Source organism: Eutrigla gurnardus, assembly GCF_963514095.1.
Source record: "Eutrigla gurnardus genome assembly, chromosome: 3".
NCBI classification, from domain to species: Eukaryota; Metazoa; Chordata; class Actinopteri; order Perciformes; family Triglidae; genus Eutrigla; species Eutrigla gurnardus.
This window is the reverse complement of record NC_139917.1, coordinates 28,801,545-28,814,687: the sequence shown is the minus strand read 5'-3', so window position 1 is coordinate 28,814,687 and position 13,143 is coordinate 28,801,545. Positions and strand designations below refer to the sequence as shown.

The window sequence follows — 13,143 nt, the reverse complement described above, 5'->3', positions numbered from 1 at the left end:
CATCCATCCATCCATCCATCCATCCATCCATCCATCCATCCATCCATCCATCCATCCATCCATCCATCCACCCATCCATCCATCCATCCATCCATCCATCCCTCTATCCATCCATCCATCCATCCATCCATCCATCCCTCTATCCATCCATCCATCCATCCATCCATCCATCCATCCATCCATCCATCCATCCATCCATCCATCCATCCATCCACCCATCCACCCATCCATCCATCCATCCATCCATCCATCCATCCACCCACGGTTCTTGCTGGTGATCTTATTGTTAAACTGGTTGCTGTGCTTTATGTTGAGGCTTACATTTCCCGTGCTCTGCATGTGTGTGCATGTCGATCATGTTGCCCTGAACACCTCAGCTTAGAGCCTGGGGATACCAGCAGTCAGCTGATGGAGGCCAGAACACCCCCCCTCCCCCCCCTCCTTGTGTATGTATGTACAGCCCTGGTATATATGTACGCATTTGTGCACACCGCTTCATGTATTAGTTGTGGTGTTGTGCTTGTGCACGCTGTGAATCCACGGCGTGTAGGGAACCGATGGGTCTGAGTGCAGGCAGAGCGAGAGCCGAGGGTTTCCATGTCTCGTCTTGTTCTGCATTCAGATGTCAGATCATTTCTTGGTATGTACGACTTAAAAACCCCTCTTCTTGTTCACAGCGCTCGTGGGTGTCAGTGTCACCTTAGATCGAACCGCGGCTCAGACATGTCTGAACACCCGCAGCTACCTTCAAGCCTGTTTATGGCTCTGAGACAAGAGTCATGCTAACAAATGACTGGAAAAATAAAACCACAATAGTACTGCACTACTGTTTTATCTGCACTGTAATTACAGTCCTACGTAGGTATCGGGTCACAGAGGGGAAAAGACTCCTGATACCTCTGATACTGAGAAGGAAATGGTTGTATATTCACTTGCAACCGCTATCTGTTTCCATCTCAAGGATCTGATTCAATAAAGTTATTGCAAAAACACAAAACACAAAGTTTTCCAGCTGAAGAAAAACTGTTTATTACAAATGCAGTACAAAAAAAGGCAAACCAAAACAAATCCATACGTCTTTGCATTTCACATCGTAGCCCTCCGTCATATTTTGGAATGATAGCAGATCTGTCTTGCTGGTTGTCGGATAAATCGCCCACATTTCTATGTGTTTTTATTAACATAATCATGTGCATACAGTTAATATATGAAGCTGCAGCTGAATAGCACAACTTGTCACCGTTTAAACAAACAAGATGATCTTTATTGAACTCTATTTATCCACTGTATCCACAATCCTATATATTCTATCTATTTATTTAGATCCATCCTCTATACAGTTCTCTACACTTAACTTATTTTTATTTTACTTGTAATCTAATCTCTACTTTATATATATTTAGCTAAGAGTTTATTGTTTACTGTTTATTGTTTACTTTCTATATTTATTTAGCTAAATCTTGCAAGCTGCTGGAAAGCCAATTTCCTTGCGGGATTCATCCCAAAGGGATCAATAAGTCTAAGTCTAGATGTGCTGGTGCTCGCTGTTTCCCGCTCATTATTCCCAGACATTGTTTTGGCTTGAGGGTGTATTAGATTGCATTATATCCTCCATTCATGGAACTGAGATGTGCAAAAAATTAAAATACCTTCCAATGTAATGTAGGCCAATAAACCACCACGTAGTGTACCTTCAAGCTGAAATGGATCAACACACAAAAACAGTTGCATTGCTTTGTTTTGCATTGATGCTGCGGAAACAAATCACCTTTCTCTGCTTGTAAAAATGAACAGAAATCCCTTTAAGTTGAAATAGTGCTGTATCAGCTGTATCGGTAAATAATCTGATGCTCGAAAAGACAGAATTACAAGCTGCCAGATTGCTAGCATGCTGGCAGACGGACAGATGGACAAGCAGACAAACAAACGCAAATCGACAAATACATCTGGCGCTCAGACTCGGCCGCTGTGCCAGCCCTGCCGGCTCACGTGTGGCTGCGTTGCATGTGTTGAAAGGTGCGAAGCAGATGGAGAGAGTTTACGTAAGCCCCAGAAATACGTGAGAAAAGGAGCCCCGCCAGTACAGGCATGCCCTCCTCTCCACTGCTATCTAATCATTCTTCCATTTCCCCCTCGTTTTACACCCTTCTCTCCCTTTTCACTTTCAACGTGTTGCACGTTTCTCTCTCCCGTCTTCACATTCCCACATTTTTCTGCTTAGTCCGTCTCACAGATCTCCGTGGCCTTTGTGTGCATATGATGTGCATTTCTGCTGGAGCTTAAAGCGGGCGACCACGTCTTTGGAAATGTCCACAGAACACATGAATTCTTTATTTCCCTCTTTGTTATGGGATGCCTGTCGCACATCATGGGATTACAGGAAGTTTCTGGAACGAGACAAAAAGCACACAGTGTGACTGACAAAGTGTTTCATTAGCCTGTTTACAAGGTAGCTTAATTATATAACATCACACCCAAACAGTTGTGTTCATTTACAGAAAGTTGTCTGTTTGCTTGTGAGTCAGAAAAAAAAGAGTGTTTGATCTCAGGGTTTCTATGCAGAATGGAAAAATATGGAATTTCCAGCTCTTGGAAAATCTTCCCAGATTCTTACCCCTATTCATTTTTCTAGAATATCAAATTCAACAAAATTTGAACATAAATGTGATCATACAAGCAAAGCAGAGGGTGTTTTCACATCTATATTAGTTCAGGGTTGCAGTGCATGTCAGAAAGGGGATAATAAATGTCTTGAGTGACCTGTGCGCGTGACTTTCAGGTCTGAAAGGCCAGCAACCTTGGCTTTTAGCAACGTAAAACCTTTGTGAATGCAAATATATACATCACAAATGAAGGTGCTGGTCCGATGAACCCGCCGCTCCTCTCAGCCACTCACTTCCTGTCCCCTTGCAGCCGATCCCATCGATGTGCTGAAGGTGCTGGAGCTGTCGGAGGACATGGAGGGCGTGTCGTTGGAGTCGGGACTGTGCACCAGCAGGGAGGGACGAGAGGTGACGGACCTCTCCTTTAAGATCAACAGGAAGATTCAACTGAGCGCGCCCACCAACCAGCTGTTCCCCGGTGATGCACGAGAACATTGGGCTTGTTTGATGGAGTAAATGTGTGTGCTGTGAATGTATTAATAATATGTGTGTGTGTGTGTGCGTTCCCTCCAGACTCGTCGTTCCCTGTGAACTTCTCAGTGATGACGACGGTCAGAGCTGTGAAAGGCTCGCAGGTCTTCCTCCTCTCCCTGTACGACTCGCAGGTACGCGTCGATTGTATGTCCACCAGAATCTTTGTCATAAAAAGGGGAACCTCTTCCTCTTTAATCAGATAATACTACTAATACTAACTATGCTAGACTCACCTTGAGGACAAAAACCCAACCAGGCAAGCATGCACTCTGCAGGGCTCAGCATCACAGGTCCTTCCTGATTGGCAGAATATATTCAGAATATAAAGAGTACACTAACTGCAAATTGGTTTTAGGTGTCTGGCAGGAACACAGTGTCTCCCTCTTACCCGTAATAATCGTATCCCATCATCCCTCTCTCCTCCGGCCTCTCAGGGAACGCAGCAGTTGGGTGTGGAGGTCGGCCGTTCTCCCGTCTTCCTGTATGAGAACCACGAGGGTCAGCCACCTCCCGAACTTTACCCCACCTTTAGAAAGATCGACCTGGCTGATGGCAAGTGGGTAACACACACACACACACACACACACACACACACTAAACCTTCACAGAAAAAGAAAAGACAATGAGTCTTCGTCCCTCCTTCCCAGGTGGCACAGAGTCGCCTACAGTGTGGAGGGCGAGTCGGTGACCCTCTACCTGGACTGTGTCAGACTGGACACCCTGGACCTGCTCAGAGGTCACGACCCCCATGTCAGCACTGACGGGGTCACCGTGTTTGGAACACGCCTGCTGGATGAAGACGTGTTTGAGGTGTGTGGAGGGGACTTTGTCTCACCTGTTTATTTACGTGTCGACTCATTTGACTTTAAAAAAAAAAAAAAAAAAAGTTGGCAACACACAGCCAGTTCCTTGGAAATGGTGAGGAAGTGTCTCTGCTTGTTGCTGCTTGTTCCATTTATCCATCAAATGATGACAAATGAATAAATGTAAAGGCTTTGCTTTCTTCACTGCCCTCCAGTGGCGGTGAGGATGTACTGCACCTACGGCTCCAAACCAGTGCTCAAACGTTACAAGGCTGCTTGATTTTATGCAAAGATCAAAGTTATGAAAGTGTATAATAATAATAATATAAGCTTAAGCTGAAAACAAGTGCTGGAAAAACAATCCCCTCCAAATCTGTAGCTGTGTAAAATCTTTGTAGACTTTTTATGAGCTCGGTTTCCGTTGTGTCCTCAGCAGCGTGAGGTCATTTTGGCAGACCCCAAGTGTGTGAACCCTGACCTTTTGTGTTTAGCGCCATGTCAGGTGGTCCAGCTGTTTAACTGAACAACTCCCCCAGCCCCGTGTTTGGCTTGGACTCCCTTCCATGTGTGAGTCCGTCTGTGGACGATTAACTGAGGAACGACGATAAGAAGCCGACCCGTCGATCACTTTGATCTGACGGGATGAGCACATGCTGATGACATGTCAGTCATGGAAGGGTGTAGCTTTCATTTTTAAACATTGGAGGGGACACATATCAAACCTTTTTTTGAGCTCCAAACACTTTCCTGCATTCTCCTGAATTTTAATGCAATTTATGTTGTCTTTATTTATGTATTTATGTTAAAAAGGAAAACACAAAAGTCAGGCGCCGGGTAACAATTCAAAATGTAATGGAATATAAAACAGAAAGAGATTCTCAACTTTTCTCATTGAATGTCATCTCTGCTGAGTCAGCACACATTTCGGCATGATTTACTCCTCCGTCCTCCTTTTTGTGTCTTTTTGGGGGGAAGTTACCTTTTATAAATGTGCAGGTTATTCCCCTCAGACAGACGGTCATTTGCTCGTTCAAGACGTTCTGCACACACGTGTGTTCTTTAAGAAGTGATAATAACAAAAGTCATAATTAATGAGAATAAAGTCATAATGCTGTGTGTGTGTGTGTGTTGTTGTGACACAGGGAGAAATCCAGCAGCTGCTGATCGTCGCTGACCCCAGAGCAGCAGAGACGTACTGTCAGGACTACATCCCAGACTGTGACGCCCCTCTGCCCTACGACAGCATATTAGCGGAGGCGGAGGAGGTAAGCCCCCCTTCTCGCGGCCAATCAGCGAACACAGACAGATGGGAGTTGAACCTGTCAGCGTACAAAGAGCGATGGCAACCCCGATAACGTCTTTGTGCCTAACCAGCCCATTCCATGCATCTCAGGCATTGTATGTTGTAAATCCAGACCGTCCCCCCCCCTCCAAGCTTTCAATGTGAGAGAAGAAACTATTACAGGTATTTATGGACAGTTTAGAAGGCAGATGTGACGGAAAGACGAATGGTTTAATTATTTTCTGTCGTATATTCACACGAGAAAATCCTCCGGGTGACATAAATTCAAAGATCCCTGTGCAGCTGGAGAGAATCCTTCGCTGCATGGAGAGTCGGTGAGATATTTAGCCCATATATGTTTTTATGAGTTTCAGTTTGAGCAGCATCACTGAGCCTGAGCTGTTTATTACCTCCCCGTCTTTACAGCACTTCCATTTTTTAAACTAATGTAATAAATCATAAAAACCCACTAGCGTCCACTAAACACTCGCCCTCTCTTTCTGACTACACTTCTCTCTTCATCCTTTCCATAAAAAGCGCTGCCTGGTTCTGTGCTCCAGTATACTTTGCCAGCAGCTTCTTTGTGCCAGTTCTCCACACTCCCGGGATACGTTTCAAATCCTCTTCCTTGCCGTTTGATTCATCGTCTGCTTTACTGATTTATTGCGTCCATTTGTTTTCTTGTAACGCCACCAGAAATGCAACCGGCCATTGGATAAATTTATGTATTCTAATATTCTCCAAGTGAGCCGTCGAAGGAGCTACAATAAAAAGGCTGAACTGTAGCAGCGCTCGACAGGAGCATCGGAGGAATCTGATATCTTAATAGGCATCCTCCATGTCCTCCAACTTACATTTCTGCCCATTTCATCAATTATATTTGAACATGGTGGTTGATGGTTGGTTGCGATGCAAAGAACTGCATGGGATTAAACAGGAAGTGGGCGTTGAACCCATTTTCATTCACATATCCGAGGTCAAGGCCACAAACTAAGCCTTGCTCCGGGATTATTCAGCCTCCTCCCCGATGAGCTAGCGTTTAAATCATCATGCATCGCCTCCGTTCTGATTCTCTGCCGGTCTTCAGGTGGAGAGAGCGCCGAAGAAACACGCGGTGGAGGAGTTCGAGGAGTTTGACTACAGCGACCTCTACGAAGACTTGTCTGTTTCCACGGTGACGGCAGGTCCCAACGTCACCGAGTACGAGGTGAGACTCGTGAGCTTTGCCTTTTTTGTGTGTTTTTATTTCACGTCCCTCATTATGTCTCCGTGTGTGTACGTTGGCCGGGACAGATCGTAGAGTACGAAGACTACGACAACGCCACGGATTACGACCACGTGAACGAGTACGAATACGAGGAATACGACGAGCGCTACGGGCCGGCGGAGAGGGAGCGGGAATACTCTGTTAACGCAGAGGTACCATCCAAACCATCACAAGAATACCTGCATACATGAATGAGTACTACAACTACTTTAATGTTCATACCTGTCCGTCTCTTCTCATCAGGATATACCGGAGAAAGGGGAGAAAGGAGAGCCGGGAATCTTGGGAGCGGTGAGAGAAAACATGATGTCCTTAAAATGTTTCACTACTGACAGAAACGTGTCGTCAGCATTGAGATTTAAAAACTGTCTTAGGCTGAGGTCATATAGTCCAAAAAACAAAGACCTCCTGTGTCTTTTCTGAAACACTTTTCCTTAACTTTGATGGGAAACGGAGTTCATCAGGATTATGTACGGAAGCAGCTGCATGTCACATTTCTCCACTAAGTTATTCACATTTCTTGCCATTAAATGTATGACATCATCAGGCCCTCACTCTACCTGGTTACTGTCCCTTTAATATCTCTGCTTGTATTAGAATATTGTCGTAAATCCATGATCAGGATTATTTTGTGGCAATATTTCAAAATACTGCCATTTCTGACAGATTATTTGATCCAAAAACACTTTTTTTTAACTAATATTTAAGAAAGGAATTAATTTTCATGCACATTAAAAATGGCACAGAAGAAAAAAATACATCAGCACAATGTTAAATGTCCCGCTCAGTACATACCTTTCATCTATTCCTTTCTGAACATCACTTATTGGGTCTGTTAAACCCTCAAACAGTAGTAATGGCCTCCAACATCCTGTATTGAGCGTGCACTTTAACCAAACAGACACCTTTCTCTGACATTTCTGCAGGGAACACAGATTACAGGACCATACGGGCCTCCAGGACCCGAGGTGAGTGCATTGCTGCATGACGTGCAATTTGAAACACATTTTTCTTTAGCCTACAGGTAAGAACCCCATGTTGCATGTGGGGAATGTTTTACAAATGCAACTGGCAGTTAAATATATATATTAGAAGGACATGTCACTCAGCTGGCTCTTTGTGTTGTTGGTGTGCAGGGAGAGCCGGGGCCTTCTGGAATCACAGGACCAGTAGGACCTCGAGGAGACCCCGGGGAGTTGGTGAGGACCGTCCTCTGTTTTGCTGTGCGAGTCCACCACAACGTTGCCGTGTCTCTCCATAACTCCTGTGTTTCCTCTCAGGGCCCTCCAGGGCGGCCGGGCCTTAACGGAGCTGATGGGATACCAGGCCCCCCAGGAAACATCATGCTCATCCCGGTAACACCAAGATACCTTCTGTGTCGCCCCAGGCCTTGCAAACCGCAGTCATGTTGCTATGGCAGCTATGTGGTCCTGTTAACCCTTAACGGAGCCGCCGGGGGGGATGTTTGAATGTTTGAATGTCGTAACTGAGAAAACACGCTGGCTCAGGATCGTTACATCACCTGGTCCTCACTTTACTTCCCAGAACCCATAAAAAAACATTGAACTATTATTTCCACCAAGCAATTCATTTAGCTCTTTAATGAGTGAGGTTTTTTTAAATCTCTTTTGAGCTTCATTGGGTGTTTGTGTGGGTTGAACAAGCCTCTGCATGTCATGTTATTTATATTTGTACATTAATTTCAACCTTCTGCACCTTTTTTATGTAAAACTTGAATAGCAATGCTACATATTGGCCACTGGGTGGAGTATTGACTTTGACTTAAAAGTGTGTGTGTGTGTGTGTGTGTGTGTGTGTGTGTGTGTGTGTGTGTGTGTGTGTGTGTGTGTGTGTGTGTGTGTGTGTGTGTGTGTGTGTGTGTGTCTGTAGTTCCAGTCAGGTGGAGATCCAAAGACAGGTACTGTAGTTTCTGCACAGGAGGCGCAGGCTCAGGCCATCCTGCAGCAGACCAAGGTACACACACACTTCTTCAATATTGCTTAAACACACGCAGAGCTGATGTACAACCACTGAGTGTCTGTGTGTCTGTGTGTCTGTGTGTGTGTGTGTGTGTGTGTGTGTGTGTGTGTGTGTGTGTGTGTGTGTGTGTGTCTTCTAGTTGGCTATGAAGGGACCTCCAGGGCCGCTCGGCCTCAGGGGAAGACCCGGACCACTGGTGAGTGAGATTTGCTCGCTGCTTGATTTTCTCCTGAATCACAAGAAGGATGAAGGATTTTATTTCTTCAACATCAACTTCATTAAAGTGATGTAGCGTCCGGCACTTTGCAGAGAAAATTGATTTCTACAAGAAACGGTACAAGATTTTATAAACACCTACGCAACCTGAACATTGCTGCATGAATGTAATTGTGTGGGATATTGCATTAAGTTACAGGTCATTAAAGTTCATGTAGTGGATGTATACACACACGTTTATACAAACCCGATTGGATAACGAGGTGTTTTCATTCCCAGGGTGCACCAGGTTCCTCTGGGCTGAAGGGAACCAGTGGAGATATGGGGCCAGTGGTGAGTTAGCTGGTTGCCACGGCAACACACTCAGCAACACACTCCTTCTGTATGACACACAGATCCACTTCAACTGCTCTCTTTCTACCCCCCCACCCTTAGGGTCCTTCAGGACTGCCAGGTATGACAGGTCTGAACGGGCGACTCGGGAAAAGGGTGAGACTAATTCCTGGAGTCTTTTCTCAGTGAATGTCGTCGTCTGTAACCGTACAGTTATGTATGTCTGCGAGGGAGCTAGCATGTCTAACTTGTGTGTGTTTATTAGGGCCGAGCTGGTACAGATGGAGGCCGCGGTGCCATCGGAGAGACCGGAGGAAAGGTGAAGAAAACCGGTGTCTAACTGTTGACTTCCTGACGTCTCTGTCCTCCTAAAGTACCAACCAATGTGTCTCTGTCTCTCAGGGCGATAGAGGGTTTGATGGCCTACCAGGTCTCCCTGGAAACAAAGGACATAAAGTAAGTTATCTGGCTGAATAAGGGAGTGGTGTTGATTCATAATTCTTTAACTTTCACGTGTGTGTGTTTTGAAGGGGGACAGGGGGAAGCCGGGCCTTCTAGGTCGTCCCGGAGAGTCGGGAGAAAAGGTGAGAGGTCGTTGTTGTGGGTGCTCTTGTTTACGCTGGTGTGTGTTTGTGTATGCATCATATGTAATATGTTTATGTCTACAGGGCTCTGAGGGGCCGCCTGGGCCAAGAGGACAACCGGGTGATGCTGTAAGTGTTAACAGACTTTATTTAATGTGGCATCAGCCTTATTCTACCACACAGATCTGTCTCATTATATGTAACTGTGATATGTATTTCAGGGTTCCAGAGGTCTGAATGGCCCTAGAGGACGTGCTGGACCTTCAGGCCAGCCTGTGAGTGTGACATTTACACTGTTTCATACAAATCACCTGCACACACAGCCTAATCTCTCCCCTCGACAACATAAAAGACATACGATACCAGTAATTATCCTGCTGTCTGGCCTCTGTGCTCATCCATGCAGCGAAAATAAGGCTCCACCGACGTAAATCCAGCTGTGATGTCACTATCAGATGATGCCCGACGATAATACCTAATCGTGATGTTACTGTTTGTTAACATGATGTAATGTTACGCTTATCTCATCAGATGTAGCGACTGTCTCTCTGCCAAACACAAGGTCTCCAAACAGCCCCGAGCAGTTTCTCTTCTAATTTGCATTTGTAGGAAACACGAGTTTGCACTTGCAAGAATCTGATAACGCACAGAGGAAGCAAAATGTGCTCGGTGTTGGTTAATTAAGCGTTAAATGCCCCCGAGCAAGGAAGTGGTGAAGCCAAAACCAACAGGACGGCTGATTACTTTCAGTACAATTTAGTTGTTGTCCCGGGAGGCTCAACCAACAAGCCTCAGGCTCTATTACAGATACGAGGCATGGCATCCGCCCCTGTATATCCGGGTCAGTTAGTAAGACGGGGAAATGAACACCGTGCAGAGAAGTTAATACGAATTAATTAATTCCTTTCTCTCCTGGCAGGGCATTCGAGGAATCGACGGCGTTCAAGGATCCAAGGGGAACATAGTGAGTATCATAAAGGTAGTGGTGGGGACGGTAGATAAGAAATTCCCGTGACATCACTTCCCGTTTGTAACAGGGAGTCCTAGGAGACGTCGGAGCACCCGGACAGCAAGGCAACCCTGGCATTGTGGTACGGGCAGAAAACAGATACTCACAAAAAATAACAGTTGCCTTGAATGCATACACAGAAACACGAAGGTTCCGTCTCTCCTACAGGGTTTTCCTGGTCCTCAGGGATTAGTGGGGCTGCCGGGAGAGAAGGTAAGACACTTCCATGAAGAGTTTTCACTCGTGTGAATGAGTCATTATTGATTGGTGTGATCTTTGTTTTGTAGGGACCTCAAGGAAAGAAGGGGATGCAGGGCTTACCTGGAAACGACGGGCCCTCAGTGAGTACATGCACGTCTGAGGACTCTTATTGACACAATGCATTCCCCAGTCGCTAATCCTACCCTCCACATCCCAGCTGCATACCAACACAGATATTAACATGTCCTCTCGTCATCAGGGTCACCCCGGAAGAGAAGGGACTCCGGGTGAAAAGGGACTGCCTGTGAGTCTGCTGTATGCATGTTGTGTTGCTGTGGAATTAATGAGTTTGAGAGGAGCTGTTTTTTTTCCTTTGGATGAACCAGGCTAGCTGTTTCCAGAAATGTTGAACTGCTCCTTTAATGTTTTCATGTGTAGGGTCCATCAGGAGTGCAGGGCCCGGTCGGATACCCTGGACAACGAGGAGTAAAGGTAAGAAGAAGAAAAAAGCTCGGACCTCCGGAGGTCGCTGGGAGTAGGGCGAGGAGCTCGGACCTCCGGAGGTAGCTCGGAGTAGGGCGAGGAGCTCGGACCTCCGGAGGTCGCTCGGAGTAGGGCGAGGAGCTCGGACCTCCGGAGGTCGCTGGGAGTAGGGCGAGGAGCTCGGACCTCCGGAGGTCGCTCGGAGTAGGGCGAGGAGCTCGGACCTCCGGAGGTCGCTGGGAGTAGGGCGAGGAGCTCGGACCTCCGGAGGTCGCTGGGAGTAGGGCGAGGAGCTCGGACCTCCGGAGGTCGCTCGGACCTCCGGAGGTCGCTCGGAGTAGGGCGAGGAGCTCGTACCTCCGGAGGTCGCCGGGAGTAGGGCGAGGAGCTCGGACCTCCGGAGGTCGCTGGGAGTAGGGCGAGGAGGACCTCCGGAGGTCGCTGGGAGTAGGGCGAGGAGCTCGGACCTCCGGAGGTCGCTCGGAGTAGGGCGAGGAGCTCGGACCTCCGGAGGTCGCTGGGAGTAGGGCGAGGAGCTCGGCCCTCCGGAGGTCCCTCGGAGTAGGGCGAGGAGCTCGGACCTCCGGAGGTCGCTCGGACCTCCGGAGGTCGCTGGGAGTAGGGCGAGGAGGACCTCCGGAGGTCGCTGGGAGTAGGGCGAGGAGCTCGGACCTCCGGAGGTCGCTGGGAGTAGGGCGAGGAGGACCTCCGGAGGTCGCTGGGAGTAGGGCGAGGAGCTCGGACCTCCGGAGGTCGCTCGGAGTAGGGCGAGGAGCTCGGACCTCCGGAGGTCGCTGGGAGTAGGGCGAGGAGCTCGGACCTCCGGAGGTCGCTCGGAGTAGGGCGAGGAGCTCGGACCTCCGGAGGTCGCTGGGAGTAGGGCGAGGAGCTCGGACCTCCGGAGTAGAGCGCTGCTCCTTCACTTCGAAAGGGGCCACATGAGGTGGTTCGGGTATATGATCAGGATGCCTCCTGGGCGCCTCCCATTAGGGCTTTTCTGGGCATGTCCAGCTAGTACAAGGCCCCGGAGTAGACCCCGAACACGCTGGGGAGACTATATATCTCGTCTGGTCTGGGAACACCTCGGGGTCCCCAGGAAGAACTGGACAGTGATGCTGGGGAGCAGGACCCCTGAACTACTGGAAGCCTGCTGCGACCCGGCCCCAGATAAGCAGAGCACTCGGTTGTCTATGTGAAAATAAGGTCCTGTTTTGTAGTTTGAGAAAACTTTTTTCAAAGACATCATCACCTTGCTGTCTCCTAGCACAAAAATAAAGCAGATTAAGGTTTTCACTGCCAACATGGCAAAGTATTCTCACAATTGAATACGCCTGCCACCTCACGAAGATGTCACGAACCGCCGGTTATATAAAATAATTTCATTTTTTCCTTGATGACTTCCTGTTTGGCTTTTCTCTCCTGTTATGTAGGGAGCAGATGGAATCAGAGGATTAAAGGGAAGCAAAGGCGAAAAGGTGAGAGAGACAGAAAAGTGGTTCAGTCTGAGTCATTCAGGATGTTTATTTTTGCCTGAAAATATCGTCATATCCATCTGTGACTTGATGTTGTTTGTTAAACTAGATGTTCTGTCATTCTGCCTGCAGGGGGAGGATGGGTTCCCAGGGGCCAAAGGGGAGATGGGAGGGAAAGGGGACGTTGGAGATAACGGAGTTGTGGGTGGCCGAGGAGAAGATGGACCTGAGGGGCCCAAAGGACAGACGGGTCCTCTAGGAGACGCTGGCTCTTCTGGTGTCTCTGGAGAGAAGGTACAGAAACAAATTATTATAAAAAAAATATACAGAGATTTATTAGAAGCTATTGTTCAAGATGAGTCACACTGTGTCTCTT

The 13,143-nt window shown here is 47.5% G+C and overlaps 1 protein-coding gene across 2 annotated transcripts in view; it reads left to right on the top strand.

Annotated features, from left to right (window-relative positions):
• The window catches only part of LOC311008316 (uncharacterized protein), a 34,493-nt gene that overhangs the window by 10,688 nt on the left and 10,662 nt on the right, over positions 1 to 13,143 (top strand). For both annotated transcript variants that reach the window (XM_084001868.1, XM_084001867.1), the window contains exons 2-29: positions 2,914 to 3,081; positions 3,177 to 3,268; positions 3,572 to 3,693; positions 3,785 to 3,947; positions 5,083 to 5,205; positions 6,310 to 6,429; positions 6,516 to 6,641; positions 6,733 to 6,780; positions 7,416 to 7,457; positions 7,626 to 7,688; positions 7,770 to 7,844; positions 8,380 to 8,463; positions 8,609 to 8,665; positions 8,965 to 9,018; positions 9,121 to 9,174; positions 9,284 to 9,337; positions 9,421 to 9,474; positions 9,549 to 9,602; positions 9,687 to 9,731; positions 9,824 to 9,877; positions 10,522 to 10,566; positions 10,640 to 10,693; positions 10,780 to 10,824; positions 10,899 to 10,952; positions 11,072 to 11,116; positions 11,251 to 11,304; positions 12,726 to 12,770; positions 12,900 to 13,061. In XM_084001868.1, coding sequence (XP_083857994.1) covers positions 2,958 to 3,081; positions 3,177 to 3,268; positions 3,572 to 3,693; positions 3,785 to 3,947; positions 5,083 to 5,205; positions 6,310 to 6,429; positions 6,516 to 6,641; positions 6,733 to 6,780; positions 7,416 to 7,457; positions 7,626 to 7,688; positions 7,770 to 7,844; positions 8,380 to 8,463; positions 8,609 to 8,665; positions 8,965 to 9,018; positions 9,121 to 9,174; positions 9,284 to 9,337; positions 9,421 to 9,474; positions 9,549 to 9,602; positions 9,687 to 9,731; positions 9,824 to 9,877; positions 10,522 to 10,566; positions 10,640 to 10,693; positions 10,780 to 10,824; positions 10,899 to 10,952; positions 11,072 to 11,116; positions 11,251 to 11,304; positions 12,726 to 12,770; positions 12,900 to 13,061 — 2,112 coding nt within the window. In that variant the 5' untranslated portion in view covers positions 2,914 to 2,957. The remainder of the gene's footprint in view (positions 1 to 2,913; positions 3,082 to 3,176; positions 3,269 to 3,571; positions 3,694 to 3,784; positions 3,948 to 5,082; positions 5,206 to 6,309; positions 6,430 to 6,515; positions 6,642 to 6,732; positions 6,781 to 7,415; positions 7,458 to 7,625; positions 7,689 to 7,769; positions 7,845 to 8,379; positions 8,464 to 8,608; positions 8,666 to 8,964; positions 9,019 to 9,120; positions 9,175 to 9,283; positions 9,338 to 9,420; positions 9,475 to 9,548; positions 9,603 to 9,686; positions 9,732 to 9,823; positions 9,878 to 10,521; positions 10,567 to 10,639; positions 10,694 to 10,779; positions 10,825 to 10,898; positions 10,953 to 11,071; positions 11,117 to 11,250; positions 11,305 to 12,725; positions 12,771 to 12,899; positions 13,062 to 13,143) is intronic.